The 14916-nt window shown below is 35.6% G+C and overlaps 1 protein-coding gene across 1 annotated transcript in view; it reads left to right on the top strand.

Moving 5' to 3' along the window:
• Positions 1-10512, top strand: part of TACR3 (tachykinin receptor 3) — a 35739-nt gene extending 25227 nt beyond the window's left edge. The window contains exons 5-6 of the mRNA XM_053941403.1: positions 7085-7281; positions 10197-10512. Of these exons, the coding sequence (XP_053797378.1) occupies positions 7085-7281; positions 10197-10512 (513 nt within the window). The remainder of the gene's footprint in view (positions 1-7084; positions 7282-10196) is intronic.
• Positions 10513-14916: the final 4404 nt, after the last annotated feature.

The raw sequence follows: 14916 nt of genomic DNA, 5'->3' as shown, positions 1-14916 counted from the left end.
GAAGCCCCTTCCTCATCAAGTCCCTGTAGGGAAGTTATGAACAAATTAATTTTAATTTAGCATGAGTTTTCAGTCTGCTGAGCTTTCCAGAATACTGCCAAGCATCTGTGTGGTGAAAAGCCCAGGAAATGTAATGCAGATCGCTCATTTTGGAGGACTACAGAGCCAAGACCTGTATATTCAGCAGAACAGAACTGCAGTTCCAGTATTACACCCACACACTTTTGCATTCATTACAGGATGTTCTTCACGTCAAAACAAAACAAAACTTCGGCATAGTTTTTTTCTGAGTTAAAGCAGAAATCCACACACTTTCACACAAAGAGATGTCTATGTAAAGTCTGTTAATGCCTTCTCCTAACAAATCTAATCCTTTAACTCAAAAAATTTAATTCTTTAGAAGTTTCTGTACTGCAACCTATTCAAAGCACCTTTATTTCATTACTCATTTTCTGGGGTGGATAGAAGTAATTTATTTCCCCAGATTTTAAAGCAGGTTTCCTAGGAAAGAGTTTCAGCCACACTGGCATGGGTCAGCTTATATTTTATTCCACAAATTGGGATATCACAGAAGTATCAAACCGGTGCAATAATGACCAATGTTTTGACCGTTATGGCCAAGTGATGTGGATACTTTAATACTTGAAGCAATGCTTGTCTGTACAAAAGTAGATGCTGTCAGGATAATGACACTCCTGATACTTTTCTTCAATAATTGGCCAGAGCATGTACAACTTTTTATTGACCAAGTATTTCCAAAATATTCTGTATGTGAGTTACAAGTCTACTTCTCTTAATAAATTCACATCCTTGTACAGTCATTTGAAGAATGACAAAAATAAACTAGGTACATGAAATTCAAAATATAAACCTCAACATCACTGACATTAACAGTTTTGTTTGAAGTCAATTTAAATGAAAATAGATTGAGAAATAATATTAAAATTTTTTGCCTTTTTTTTTTCCTTAGGTGGTAATAAGTTTTTTCTTCAAACTTTGAAAAGGAAGATGCTATTAACACTGCAAATGCATAATGGCAACTAAAAAATAGCTTTAACTGTGCTTTTTTCCTGACAGAATTTTGCCATGCAATTTAAACAAGTACAGTCCAGGAATAATTCATAGTTCTTATCAACAGAAAAGAGAAGAAAGAGGTTTTTCAAACTATGTAGTAAACAATCTGCATTGCTTCTCATTATGTTCTTGTGCCAAAATTCTAGAGAAATATGGTAAACATTCAAATGGCTTCTAATTATATAAATCACTTATTTAATTCCCCTAGGTGAATAAGGTGGAAACAATTCAAAAAGTAGTCTTTCCATATGAAATAAGAGTCTGTGCTCCTATTCTGAAGATAAGAAAAGGTACCCATCTCATTTTAGGTTCAGGAGGATAGACTTCATTATAAGGAGCCCACATAAAGTAAAACACAGGTGGCATGGTATGCAACTTTTGCATAATTAATTGGCATAATTCATCATAGCATTAGTTAGTTATTGCAGTGTCCAATATATAAGATTAATTTTCAAAAGACAACATTTACTAGCGCCATTCCTTCAGAAGTCCCATATGGAAAATTTAAACATTGAGCCTACAATGAAAATCAAAGGTTCCAAAATACTTTCAGAATTGTGTCAAAGTGGGCTTCAGAATTAACTATCCCTATTAGCAAAAAAAAAAAAAGAAGAAGATATTATTTTATTTCTCCCCACACCAAATCTCATATTTGGTTGGAGGCATGGAAATGAATTATGCCACATCATTCATTCCAGGTAAGGAAGGAAAATACTGTAAAATAAGTGGTGGTATGAATCTTAAGTACAAAAGCACTAGATCAGCTTTTTCGCTTTTTTCCCAGAACTAGATCTCAGGTGGATTATCATGCCTAATAATGCCAATCCCACAACAACCACTCAGTCATTTTCTAAAGGACATGAACTTATGCTACTCAATGCTTAAGACCAAGACAATGATACAAGGCCACCTACCTTTATTTGTTGTCTAGCTTACAGAAAAAACCTCGTAGTTTGAGCAGTAGTCATTAGCATATTGCCTAATATCCAACAATCTCTTGTGAGAAATTGAGACATCTCTTCTTAGATAAAGTAACATAAAACTTGTGAAAACTCTTCCTCCTTGCCCCCAGCCAGATGCCTGGAAAATCATGCATTCTCAAGGAAAATAAAACTCTAAGCAAAATATTTACCCCTTTTTTGCAATGAAACAGAAATTTCTTGACATGCTGAGAGAACCTCAAAGTCACACCTGTGTTCTATGCAACTTTGGGGAAACATAATTTAAAAACAGCAGTAGCTAAGACCACTCATAACAAAAATGTCAGAATTGCTTTGGTTTGAGGGGAGCATCTGAGCATTTGGAAGAAAGCAAACTAATTAAAAACTACTTCACACTAGAAGACAATATATTTTTGAACTTCAGAGTTTAACAAAAAAGGAAATTATTATGAATTCTGTTTGCAACAAGGGATTGTGCAAACTGAAATGAGAAACAGTGTCTTTATTTCAAATAACTGAGAAAAACAGATGGAAAATGTAAGTCAGAAGACTAAAATTATCTGGAGCACTGGAACTGGCAAATACCTTACCTGGCTGAAAGACTTCCAAGCGCTCTCGTATTTTCTCCTCCTAAATGTGCATCTCCTTCAGCTATTAATAATTGATCCTTTCCTATGGGCTGAAATAATACAGAAAATCCCTGAGTTGGTCAAAGCACTTGGTACCTCAGAAGTCAGTTCCGTCTCTGTACTTTTGCCAGTAGAATTACCTTTGAATCCTAACTTTCTTAGGGAGATAGTAAACTATCTCAGAAGAGAGATAGGTTACTCCAAATAAGCATTGTGGAGAAGCAAAGGCATATTGGTGTTCCTTCTTCTCTGGTGTTTCATGCCTAAGTGCCATATATGACCCCAGGACTGGGAAGTGGATTTACTGACTAAGGGTAGCAGAATCTGTTAGTTCCTTTTCACTTTTACTGTTCCAAGTGTTTCACAGCAAAGGCAAACTTGCAAACTCCAATTCCAGTGAACTTACATCAGTTTTGCTCTTTTAAATACATTTTTTTCTCATTACATCCATTAATGAAAGAATGCTTCTTACTCAGACAGAAAGGATTTAAAGGAAAAGACTACAAAGCAAATAAATTAACTTTCTTCTCTAGACATAGTTTTCCTCAGACATAGGCAGTAGTGCATTAATATCAGCAGAATTGGTTGATGAAAATCAATGTATAAAATAGATACTTTGATTTTCCATTTACAAATCTTGCCTCAAGACTTGCATGAAGGTTGCACAACTGGGAGACTCAGTACAACTCATTTAACAAAAGTATTGCCTAGAACAGAAAAAACCCTCTTTCCTCCAGACATGCTGCCCACAATACACACAGAGGGAGACTGAACAAAACACCAGGGGAAAATGGGATAAAAGATTTTAACTGCAATTCACATTTTGGAAAGCTCCATGGTTAAAATGGTGGCAGGAACAGAGCTAGACCTTAAGCTAAGCAACTGAATTCAGTCATTTTTTTGCTTTTGAAATGTTTCCTAATGCACAAGAGAAAATCCTTATTAATGAATTCTATGCAAGTCAGAATAGAAGGAAAAGCAGTTGAAAATAGTAATATCTCAAAAAAGAGAAACAGAAAGATTTTTAAAAGGATTTTTTTTTTCAGTCACAGGTTTAAGTAGTCAAAAAACAACCCCAACACTGAAGCTCTCTTTTATACTCTGCAGTTGGAGAATCTGTGAAGTGTCACCAGGGTTTCTTTAGAGAAACATCACAGTGTACTGGGAAAAGACAATCAAGTTTTTGTGGTAAATTCATACTGGACCTGTTTAATTTACTTTCTCTGTTGGTTTACTGGCACTTGTTCATCAGAATTTATTCCAAGTAAACTCAAGGTGCCCTAGGTTTATAGATCTTGAACTCACTTTCTGTTCATAGTTATTGATATAATCAAGAAATGAAACTTCATACTGGAAAGACCAACATTACAGACAAGAACCACAGCTATAAACTGCAAGGTATGGCCTTGCAGCGTGTGCCTCTCTCTGAAATGGAAAAGGACATTGGGAATAATCTCCCTCCTTCTCCTGATTATTTTTCCCCCTCCATTTCTGCCACCACATAGTCATTCTTAGATGATGAAAAGAGAACAGACTAGGTTTTTTTCATTCATCTCACAATTTCTGCATTTGACTTCAAATTTAACCTTAATTACCTTCTGTTTCCAACAATTTACACCACACAGACTTGCAACATTTCATTTATCTTCTCCTAGGAAATATGTCAATAAGTGCACTGTACTATATAAACACTTAAAATGACATGCAAACCTGAATGATTGAGAATGTAAGGTGCCTCACTGTCTGTCATTCAAGTGACTCATTACTTCACAAATTAAATCAAACACTAATGTCCATCTAAAATCATCTGTAGCTCGTTGTCTAGTTTGACTATTTGCTTCAGAAATTTCTGCTTTCAGGAGGATGATGACTAAATATTTAATCATAGATTTCCAGACAGAAAAAAGCAACAAGAAAACCTTATACGAATCTCACTCTTTTAAACTATGAGTTTTTTTGTTTTAAACAAAAGAGTAACCTTGCAGGGAAAGATGCAATTCTCTGGGAGTGATTTGACATTTTTCATTTCAAAACTTTAACAATTCAAAATTAGAATTGACTTGCCTGAAACTGTGACAAGAAGAACTGTGGATTTTCTTTGCAGGGTAAAAGTTAGTTTGAGATTTCTGGTCCCTTGAAGAAAACCTGACATGTTGTATTTAATAGTAATTTAAACTTCATTCCTTCAAGGTTAATTTTTGCAGTAGCTGAAACCTAAAAGCTATCTTTTGTACAGCTTGTGATGGTTTATTAGCTTTAGGAGACATTTAAGTTGACTCTGGAAGCACTGCTTGCCTTGCCCTTCAATATATCACATAAAACTAGACAATGAACATTTGGATGTCAGAAAAAAAGACAAACAACTTTCTTTTGGAAAAAATTAACACAATTAAGTATGCCAAACAGGCAACCTGGACTCTTTCTGTGATTTCTAGCATCTCTGGGGCATGAGTGACACAGTGCTCAACCAGATTAAGCTACATTTGTTGCTGGGAAGCTCTACTGTTTTAGTTCTCAAGCACTGCACAGATGAAATGTACACTGTAAATACAGACTTACCTGTTTACACTTTGAAAATTTGGACACAAAAATCCTTTCATTCAGTACCTATGATATTCCAGTGATGACTAATTCTAGGAACAATTTCACATGCACAGCTGGTACTGCAAGGCTTGCTGATTAAATATCAAGGTAAATAATTAAGACTCTCAAGTGTTCTGAAATTACAGAAGTCCTGAAAGGTGCTGAGGTAACACTTATCATTCCTGACAGATCTATAAAAACACAACAACAAGCAAAGGGCACCTGTAAATCAATGACAGGGAGCTTAAGTACCATGGCAAAACTACAGAATTAAGGCTTCTATCTATACAATGTGTGCAAGGCAGAGGAGTAAGTCCCCAGCAGAACAGTGGAAGTTATGTCAAAAGCAGTGAAATAGTGATGCCATTTAATGATAGACTGATTTGACAACATATTTTTATGCATTACTTCACATACGTAGTTTAGTCCAGAAATTTCTGCCCACATAAAATCATAACCTTTTCCCCCCATCCCAAAAATCACATATATAGTCCCATAAACTTCTATATATGCCCAGATGTAGACACACAGCCATACAAGTGAAAGGTAAAAGTGATACTGTTTTGGAGTGTTGCCTTCCTTTATAAGAATGATCTTTCTGATCACAGGATGATTGATAGTTAACTGATGAAAAGTGCTTCAGAAGAACCAACTACTATTAATGTTTTATATGTGGCCAGACACCTCTTTTTTGCCTTTAAGTGATGATCAGTGGATATATATCAGCAATAATAAGTATTCTTATAAATAAAATCTTGCACATTACAGTCCCATCCAACAGGAAAGATTGTTAATTGGTGCCAACTATTAAATGAAAAATTGCTTTATGTTTCCCATAGGAAGATGTAATCTAAGTTAAGGCGGATACCATAACATTTATATGCAAAATTATTTAATTATATTAGTTGGAATTTTATAAAAACGTTAACCAAAGACACATAAGTATGGCAAATTTCAGCTCTTTGGATTTTTCCCTTGGTAAAACTAGAAACAGTATGAAATGGCACTTTGTACAGAGAAAATATAGGACCTGTTCGTAGAGATCCCTGTTATTCCTCAGTATTCACAAGTACCAATGAACAAGAGACTTCCCAGCACAGATCTATCATGTCTAGTTTCATTTCAGCTACAAAAAGAAAACCTCTGGTGTAAACATGTGACATATTGTGCTGAAAATGGTAGCTGGACTAGTATTTGACATAGCTGAAAAGAAAAAGATGGGAGTGAAAATTTTACATGAGTTGCAAGCTTTCTTCACATGTTTAGAGCACAAAGCAGAGCTCCTCTTCATTTGTGCTTACTGGAAACTATGGTAGCTAATAGATGTGATGCCTGCATAAAACAAGAAGTAAGACTCACCAGCCATGAGAATTGTTAGGCTCTGAAATTACACAGGATGCTACAGTTGCTCATTTCCTACAACGTAGTGCTATTCAAATCACATCTAAAAACTGGGGACAAGAAATAGACTTGCAGACCACAATAAAAATAAACACCAAGGTCAATAAAGGCCAAAATGAGGTGTCTGAATAAAATACTCTCTAACCATATGCCATGGTTAGATGTACAGAAAAGAAGTGATATTTTAAATAGCCAAATATAAGCAAGCAAACACATTATTTGCAAAAATTAATACAAATAAAGTCAGGGAAGGTTTTCTTGCTATTTTTCTTAGGAAAAAGTGGATCTCCAGTCAAGAAAAAAATTATTGAGTTAGATTAAAAGGAAAAACTATATAAAAGCATACTCAGCTTTCTTTTGACTAACTTTAAAAATTAATTATAGAGAAAATTACTAATGGATGTTGAAATGCTAGTCCAAATTAAAAAGCCTAAATATCATTATTACTTCTTTCAGGTGGTAAAAATGATGATTGTGGTTGTGCTGACATTTGCCGTCTGCTGGCTGCCCTACCACATTTACTTCATAGTTACTGGGATCTATCAACAATTAAATCGGTGGAAATACATTCAGCAAATCTATTTAGCCAGCTTTTGGCTTGCCATGAGCTCTACAATGTACAATCCCATTATCTACTGCTGTCTTAATAAGAGGTAAGAGCTGGTTACGAAATGAGGTGCATAACTTCACCACGAATATAAACTGCTTAAATGGAAAAACAGATATAGAATTTTCACTTAAATAGCTTCCAGTTAGTGGGAAAAAACAAAATGCAAAAAAAAACCCTTTCTTTAGGTTTGTACTTGAAAAGAACCCCCAAAACCCTGAAGGTGGACTTCCAGTAAATATTCTGGTCTACTTAAAATTTCAGAGCAAAATTCTGTTTTCAGAAACCAGTCCTTCCCATGTGCACCTGCAAAATTAAAAAAAAAAACCTATAGCAGTTTAATAGTTTTGGTTTGCAAAATATAAAAATAAAGAAGATGGTAATTAGTGATATAGAGTGCAAGCTCTATGTTCACTAATTGTAGCCCCAATTTTGTTTTGCTGGAAGAATGCAATACAAAATGTGATTTACTGTGTTCTGTGTATCTCAGCATTACATTTCTACTGTGCTCCAAGATCTGCAACAGGCTGATAAATATTATACCAATGTTTATATTCTCATTACTTAATACTAAATTACAGTATTATTTGACAGCAAGACATTCCACTCTGAATTTCAAAGGCACTGCACCTGTAGAGTTTGGTGACATTTTACTTGCTAGTCTGAGACAACTGGACTGCAGAATGGACTCAAATCTTTCATTTCAACTTATAGGACCAGGATCTACACAAATATCCTAGCCATCCTATTCACCAGTACTTCTAGCATTATTAGATAAAGATCACCAAGAACAATTAATTTCTTCACAAACTCAGTCAGTATGAATCAGTATTGAATAAGTAATCTCAAATATTATTTCAAATCTCTTTTGACTTAGCAGCCAGTGCCAAGTTTAATTACTGTCAAACTTTATACCAATATTGCAAGGTATTTCTCAACGCCCACTAAAGATCATGCAGTACCTGTCAAAAGGAATCTAATAAAAATTGAAGTGAACAAATCCTAACGAGTTTTTAGTGGCGTAAAAACACTGGCATCATCCTTCTTGATGAGGATAACTTAGGACAATTAATATTCATAATCTTTTAAAAAGATAAGGTAATGACTAAATTAATAGAGCCTTCTGATGAGCTCTTCATCATTTTACAACTGTTTAAAGGTGAACTTTTCATCATTTACAACTGTTTAAAGATGAGGTAAAGTTTTAGCATGCCAGAACAAAACTAACTCAAATGGCAAATTTTCCATTAATTTCAACAGAAACTAGTTTCAGTAAGTGTCCAGTGTCTGCAAAATCAACGGCAAGGAAGAATGAGGCCTCATATTTTTCAATTACTACCATAAAACTTCTAAACCAATCCCATTTTCTTCAAAAAACTTTTTATGGCACAGTTACAAAAGTATTTATAAAAAAATAATATCTCTGATCTGGCTTATGTTGACACTTGAAAACTACAAAATTAGATGTCTGGATTAAAGAATACAGCCAAAGAAAAATTAATATTTTGAGACATACTAAAGGTCACCTTATTCAGAATTTGATGCAAGAATGAAGTCCTGGTGACAGCTTTCTTATAATTAAGTTCCATATTGAAATGAAGATACCAGAATGTCTGCTTCCTTTTCATTAAATAGGAAAATAGAGCTTGTTGCTGGGAGTCAGATCAACTCGTGCCTCTGCTGGATCTAGTATCAGACAGAACATCTATCCCCAGCCTCATCTTCCAGGCTAATTAGGATATTATGTATCTAGATAAAGAGAGCATTATTTCAAGATGAAGAAAAAACATGCCCTGAATTAGAAAGAGGATGGAAGGTGCCAAGAAAAGTAATACAGTTTCAAGATGTTTTTGTTGTACAATTTTTGTCACTAAATCCATTTCCATCAGAGGTTCTTACAGTATTTTTCCAAAATATGGACTGCATTTAAACAGAGAATGCTGAAGAGCAACCTACCTGCTCAGTTGTCATCATATGAAAACTCCATGGCAAACGTCAAAATTTGAGGAAGGAGAAGTCATTTCTCTGAGATCTGTGTTAACTTTAACAGAACACTTGATCTGAATTTTTACCTGCAGTCATCGCTGTGGTAGTTCAACCACTGCTTCAAAAAACTTACAGACAGTATAAACAACAGAGCTGATTGCTAAAACAAAACAAGACAAGCAAGACAAGTGAGAAAGCAAAAAAAAAAAAAGCTTTAAGTCTAGGTGAAAATGAGTTCTTTTTCCAGTTATACAGAGATACATAGGGAATTGCTTTTCTAATATATTAAACTTTTATTCTGGAAATGTATACACACAAAATGTAATAATGGTCTTTATGGTGAATCCCTGCCGCTGTATGAGTATTGCAAACACTGATGCTCTAAAGCCTCAAAATGCCTGTTTGTATATTGCTCACATTCAGATTTCAACTTTCTAGGATCCTCTTAACTATTAAAAATTATTTTCCAAATATTTTACATGAACAATTATTAGTCATTACATCATTCCCATATAAGCATCTCTGTTAAAGAGAGACACAGAGGATATTGAAATTTGGAAGCTGGGATGGCATTTTAGAGAAAAGAAAGTTACGAAGTTTCTTGATGAAAGAAGATGAAAATATGGGGGCAGATCTCATTAGAGGTCAAATTAAAACAATTTCTGTGAAGACAGTTCTATGAAAGTTGGTGTTTGTTTACTTTGCACAGGTAAAAGACAGGAAATCCATTATAAGGAAAATACCAATGTTAAAATGCAGGGACAGCATATAGAAAATCAGAAACCGAAATGAACTGTTACCACTATCTTTTTTGCCCTACTCAGACTTCAGTCAAGGAAACTCCCACTGACTTCAGCACACCCAGGCCTAGGGGCAGGATAATTGGCCAAGTCAGTATCCTGCCAGCACTTTGTGTTTTCAGATGAAGGCCTGGGACTGGCTCTCCCAACCCAGGCTAGGCTTCTTTCCTCCTAGGTTCCGAGCTGGTTTCAAGCGAGCTTTCCGCTGGTGCCCCTTCATTGAGGTGTCCAGCTATGACGAGCTGGAGCTGAAGGCAGCCAGGTTCCACCCCACCCGGCAGAGCAGCCTCTACGCTGTGTCCAGGATGGACTCCAGCATGACGGTGGTGTTCGACACTAACGATGGAGACAGCACGCATGCCAGCCATAAGAAAAGAGCAGCTCCAAGGGACCTGAACTTCAATGGTTGCTCACAGAGGAATTCCAAGACTGTCTCCACGGCCTCAAGCCTCATCAGTTCACTGCACACATCAGCAGATGTTTATTCCTAAACATTTCATGTTGCTAGAAGGGCAACACTGGACAATGTTCTCCTTTGGGACTTGGTATCCATACCACAGGAAAGCAAACCAGATTCCACTAAAAAACCCTAGCTATAAATATTGTGAGACTTTTGGGAATCTCTTACTTTTCTTTGCTTTGGAGAGGAAGAAGAATTTGAAGACACATGTATGTTTCAGTCCAAAATCATAGTTGCACCTTAGCCACAACAATGTTTGTAGGGATTATCCAGAATAAACCAATGGCATAAAAAACTTTGCTTCAGTTGTCTCGGACCTGTGGCATTTATGTTTGACTTATTGAATTTAACAGGCTCCTTTACTTATTGAAGCAGAAATGTACTGTGTTTTCCATTACAAGTGTATTAATTCCACAATAACAAAATTACATGAGATTTGATTATAAAGATGTATTTATAATGAACACCTAATGAGCCCCAAGTCTATTAAGCTGCTTTACAATTTTAAAATTAAGTTCACATGAATGCAGTTTAGCTCTATCAGCAACAATACAATTTTGCAAATATATATGAGAACAGGAGAACATGACTAAGAGACTAAGTTAAATTCTACCAAAGTTTGCATATTAGTAAACATTAGACTCTAATGTGTTCCATACTTCCAGGGGAATATATTGCTTTGATGAATCTCTCATAGCTTTCTATCTTAGCACTAAGGGTAAGGTCTGTCTCCAGTGACCTTAAAAGAACCTTTCTGATTGACTTTAGAAAGGCCAAAGTATTTTAAACTGGAGATTCATATATGAAAAAAATATCAGTGTGGCAATAGACTCTTCTCTGCAAAAGATAAAGTAACAAGATTCATGATGGAAAACTTCCACTGGAAAAAAAAACTTGTTTGGGCTCTTTTCACAAATTTTCCATAGCTTGATGCATGTAAAAATACTCCCAATGCCTGCCTCTGAAGATATGCTAGGCATTCTTACACAGACATGTTCCCACTGAATTCAGACAAAATCCACTTACCATCACTGTTGCAGAGAAAGCTGGATGTAACAAAAAAAAAGGACCAGAGAGCAGCCTTTTAGTTAAATGACTCTGCCTGTTGTATGAATAGACTGGTTACGTGAATGTTTACTGTCAAACAGTTAATAAAAACATAAGCAAAAGAGTGCGAATGTCTTCCTGAGTTAGCCAAACCAGCACAGGACAGTGTATATCTGGCTGAACCCAACACAGTACCAAAGCTGAGCAATTAATAAGGAGACATTTGAAGAGAAAAAGGCTTGAGCTGGCTTTAGTCCACATTCCTTCCCAGCAACTAGGGATGATCAGCATTGTGACAGTGAGCATATCAAACAAGACTAGTAAAACAAGAACCATATTTATATTGCGATTCATGTATATAGTCAATTGTTATGTTCTGCTAAGTGCAACTTGTACTTGTATAGTGATTTCAGAGCACTGTGGTATCACTTACTAAATCAAAATCCTGTATAAGGTAAAAGATCCTCAAATACATAAACCTGATACATTAAACTCTCCATGTATGTAGTAACTGAAGAACCTGGTTATAGAATACTGTACTCTTACAAAAATGTATCACAATTCCAGACTCACACTTTTCCTATCTATGGCCTGATCTTAAATCCACTGAAACAAAGAGCTCCATTCATTAATGACTTCCCTTTTAAGTGTCGATCCATGCTTTTCAACAGTCTATTTCTCTAAAAAAAACCCAGGTATTTTCCAACATTGTAATTGTTACACTCTCACTTCTCCTTGTTTGTTTTTTTTTTAAATGTGTAGTAATCCAGCAAGTGTCATGCAATGCCTATAAAATACTTGTAAATTTTCTCCCCCTGAAATACTCTATTTTAAGAACTTAAAAATCTTCACAGGCTTTTAACAACTCTGTTGAGAAGATCCAGGATAATCACACACAAACAAAAAATGACTCTATATTAACCTGATGGTGATGTACTACATACACATGCTGTGAAGTCCTCTGTTTGCTCATGTACAACTTCTGAGAAAGATACATATATAGAAAATGTATACTTGTTAAATAAACAGTCTTTTCTAACTATGGCTATTACAAAATCAGTGTTGATAAATTCATTGTTTTTAAATGTAGAGTATAAATTTGAAAAAGCTGTACATAAAAGTACTGCAGCATAAATGTATAAACATCATCTTCATGTAATTTCTAGGATTTTTCATTTACAAATATCAAGAAAGCCTTTTTGTGATGAGTTGGATGGTCAAGCTTCTCTCAACCATATGTCAACTCTTGCATGTTTAAGCTGGGAACATCCCTGAGATGAAGGACAAGAGCACAGACAGTCCTCCACTTACAGCCTTGGCACTTTCTCTGAACCATAACCCAAGAGGAATAACACTATTGTGGCTGGAGTTTGGAAAACAATTTGAAATTGTATTGGAAACAATTTGGAATTGTTTTGGAAACTCCAGTCATTATTGATCTGAGGACAGAAATTTTACAGATTACATCTCGCTACCCTATAAATAGAGGTCCTAAGTGAGGCCCTTTGAGCTTCCCTAGACTTCAGTGGGATGCACCAGAACCTCCCTTTGAGTGGGAGATGGCTCTCAGAGCTTGCAAACTCTCATGTTTGTGAGGAAGCTGAAGACAGGGCATAGGCAGATAAAGTCTCACTCCTTGAGCCTCAACCCTCCACCTCTGAGAAAAGCCAAGGCACTCGACACGGGTATTTGACTGAAATCAGAGGGAATTTTTCACAGGTACTCTGTACACACTTCTTTGTGTCTGTGTGCATGCATGCAAATTGATTTAAGTATCCTATAGCAAGTATAGCATAAACACTGACATCTCAGAATGATAATTAAGAAACTACTGCAATTTTAGTCAATTTTATTGAATTACTTTATAAATGCTTAATTAGTTAATTGATTAAGTACTACTTAAACCCTTTAAGCATGAAACACTGATCAGGTGTAAGGCTAAGTTTTTCAATGGTGTCCACTCTGAACCTTGTGACTCTATGGAAGGTCTTCCTTACCCTTTGCACCCTTATCACTTGCATCCCTGGTCTTCATGCAAATCATTCTAGTGATTTTAAGCCAATATTCCTTTGTATGCTTCATTTACAAAGTAAATAATAGAGCAAACATTGCCATTGAACTTTGTTGCACTTTCACACATTTTTATTAAATATACCTGCGACAGTGTTCTTTAAGCTGCTTAAACCACTCAATTGTGGCACATTGGCATAGTCAGCAGAATACTAAACCAGGATTTGCAACAGTCTTCCACATGAAAGCATGATCTTGAGAGGAAAAATGAACTCCAAGCCAGTTCAGGGTACTCAGACAGGATGCATTCAGCAAATTGCAGCCTGGATCTCATTGGAATCCCTTGACAGCCTTACTTCCGTTCAGTTCATTTACAGCACATTGTCAAGGTTGGGAAGCACTGGCAGAGCTGCACAGCGTGAGCTATTTGCAGCATGTTTACATATGGTAACTAAAGGTGTCACTGAGGAAGGTCACTGATCAATACCAACAATATATTTTCAAAAATAACATACAGAAGGAACTGATGAAAAAAAGTAGAACAAAACAGGTTTCAGAAGTTGGTGCTTTTTTATCTAAATAAAACCATTCAGGTATTTTGGAAGAGGATGTTCCTCCTTTAATACTGGGGAATTTTTTTTCACATCAGTGAAGGACAACCCATTTTACTTATAAAAATTTCAAAACCTTTCAAGCTGTGCCCACCAAGATACAGAATTTAGAGAAACTCTTGTTCCTTTTGCATTTATTTCAAGGCTTTTGAAGTGCATATTCCAAGTAGAAATTTACTGCTGAACTTCTTCCTCTAATTCAAGATGAGTTTAAATTTAGAGTCTCAAATACCATGGGGCTATTTTTTAAAGAATACCTCCAAAGATTGCTACAAAAGATGCAGGACATACTACTAAGGATATACCACTATTTACAAATACCTTTTGAGTTCCCTGTATTAAATAATGCATTCAGTTCAACTTGTGTCTTCTTGTTCATGAGCAGATTCAAGTGGTTCTATGTTCATAAATCAAAATGATCTGTTGAGACCAGTCAAAGATATTTCTTTATCAGTCCACGAGCAGTTGCTGCAGGTATTTAAGTACAAATTGTATTTAGATAGGTTCATATATCACATGGGATATAGTTACTGGCTAATTGAAATGCTTTTCTGCCATCTCTAAAACTGAAACATGCATATTGCATTACAACTGGAATTGCATTTCCCAAAGCAAAGGGTTAAGCTTTAAAACACCAAACCTGTCTGTTATGAGTACTCTGCAACAGCCTCTGGAATCACTATTCCTAAGTTTCACAGTGAGTTTTTCACTGCAATATTTGTGATGCAAACAGAAAAAGGGACACCAAGAACAGTCACATGAATTGT

This window comes from Vidua chalybeata, chromosome 4 (assembly GCF_026979565.1).
Source record: "Vidua chalybeata isolate OUT-0048 chromosome 4, bVidCha1 merged haplotype, whole genome shotgun sequence".
NCBI classification, from domain to species: domain Eukaryota; kingdom Metazoa; phylum Chordata; class Aves; order Passeriformes; family Viduidae; genus Vidua; species Vidua chalybeata.
The sequence above is the reverse complement of the archived record's forward strand: the minus strand, read 5'-3'. Positions and strand labels throughout refer to the sequence as shown.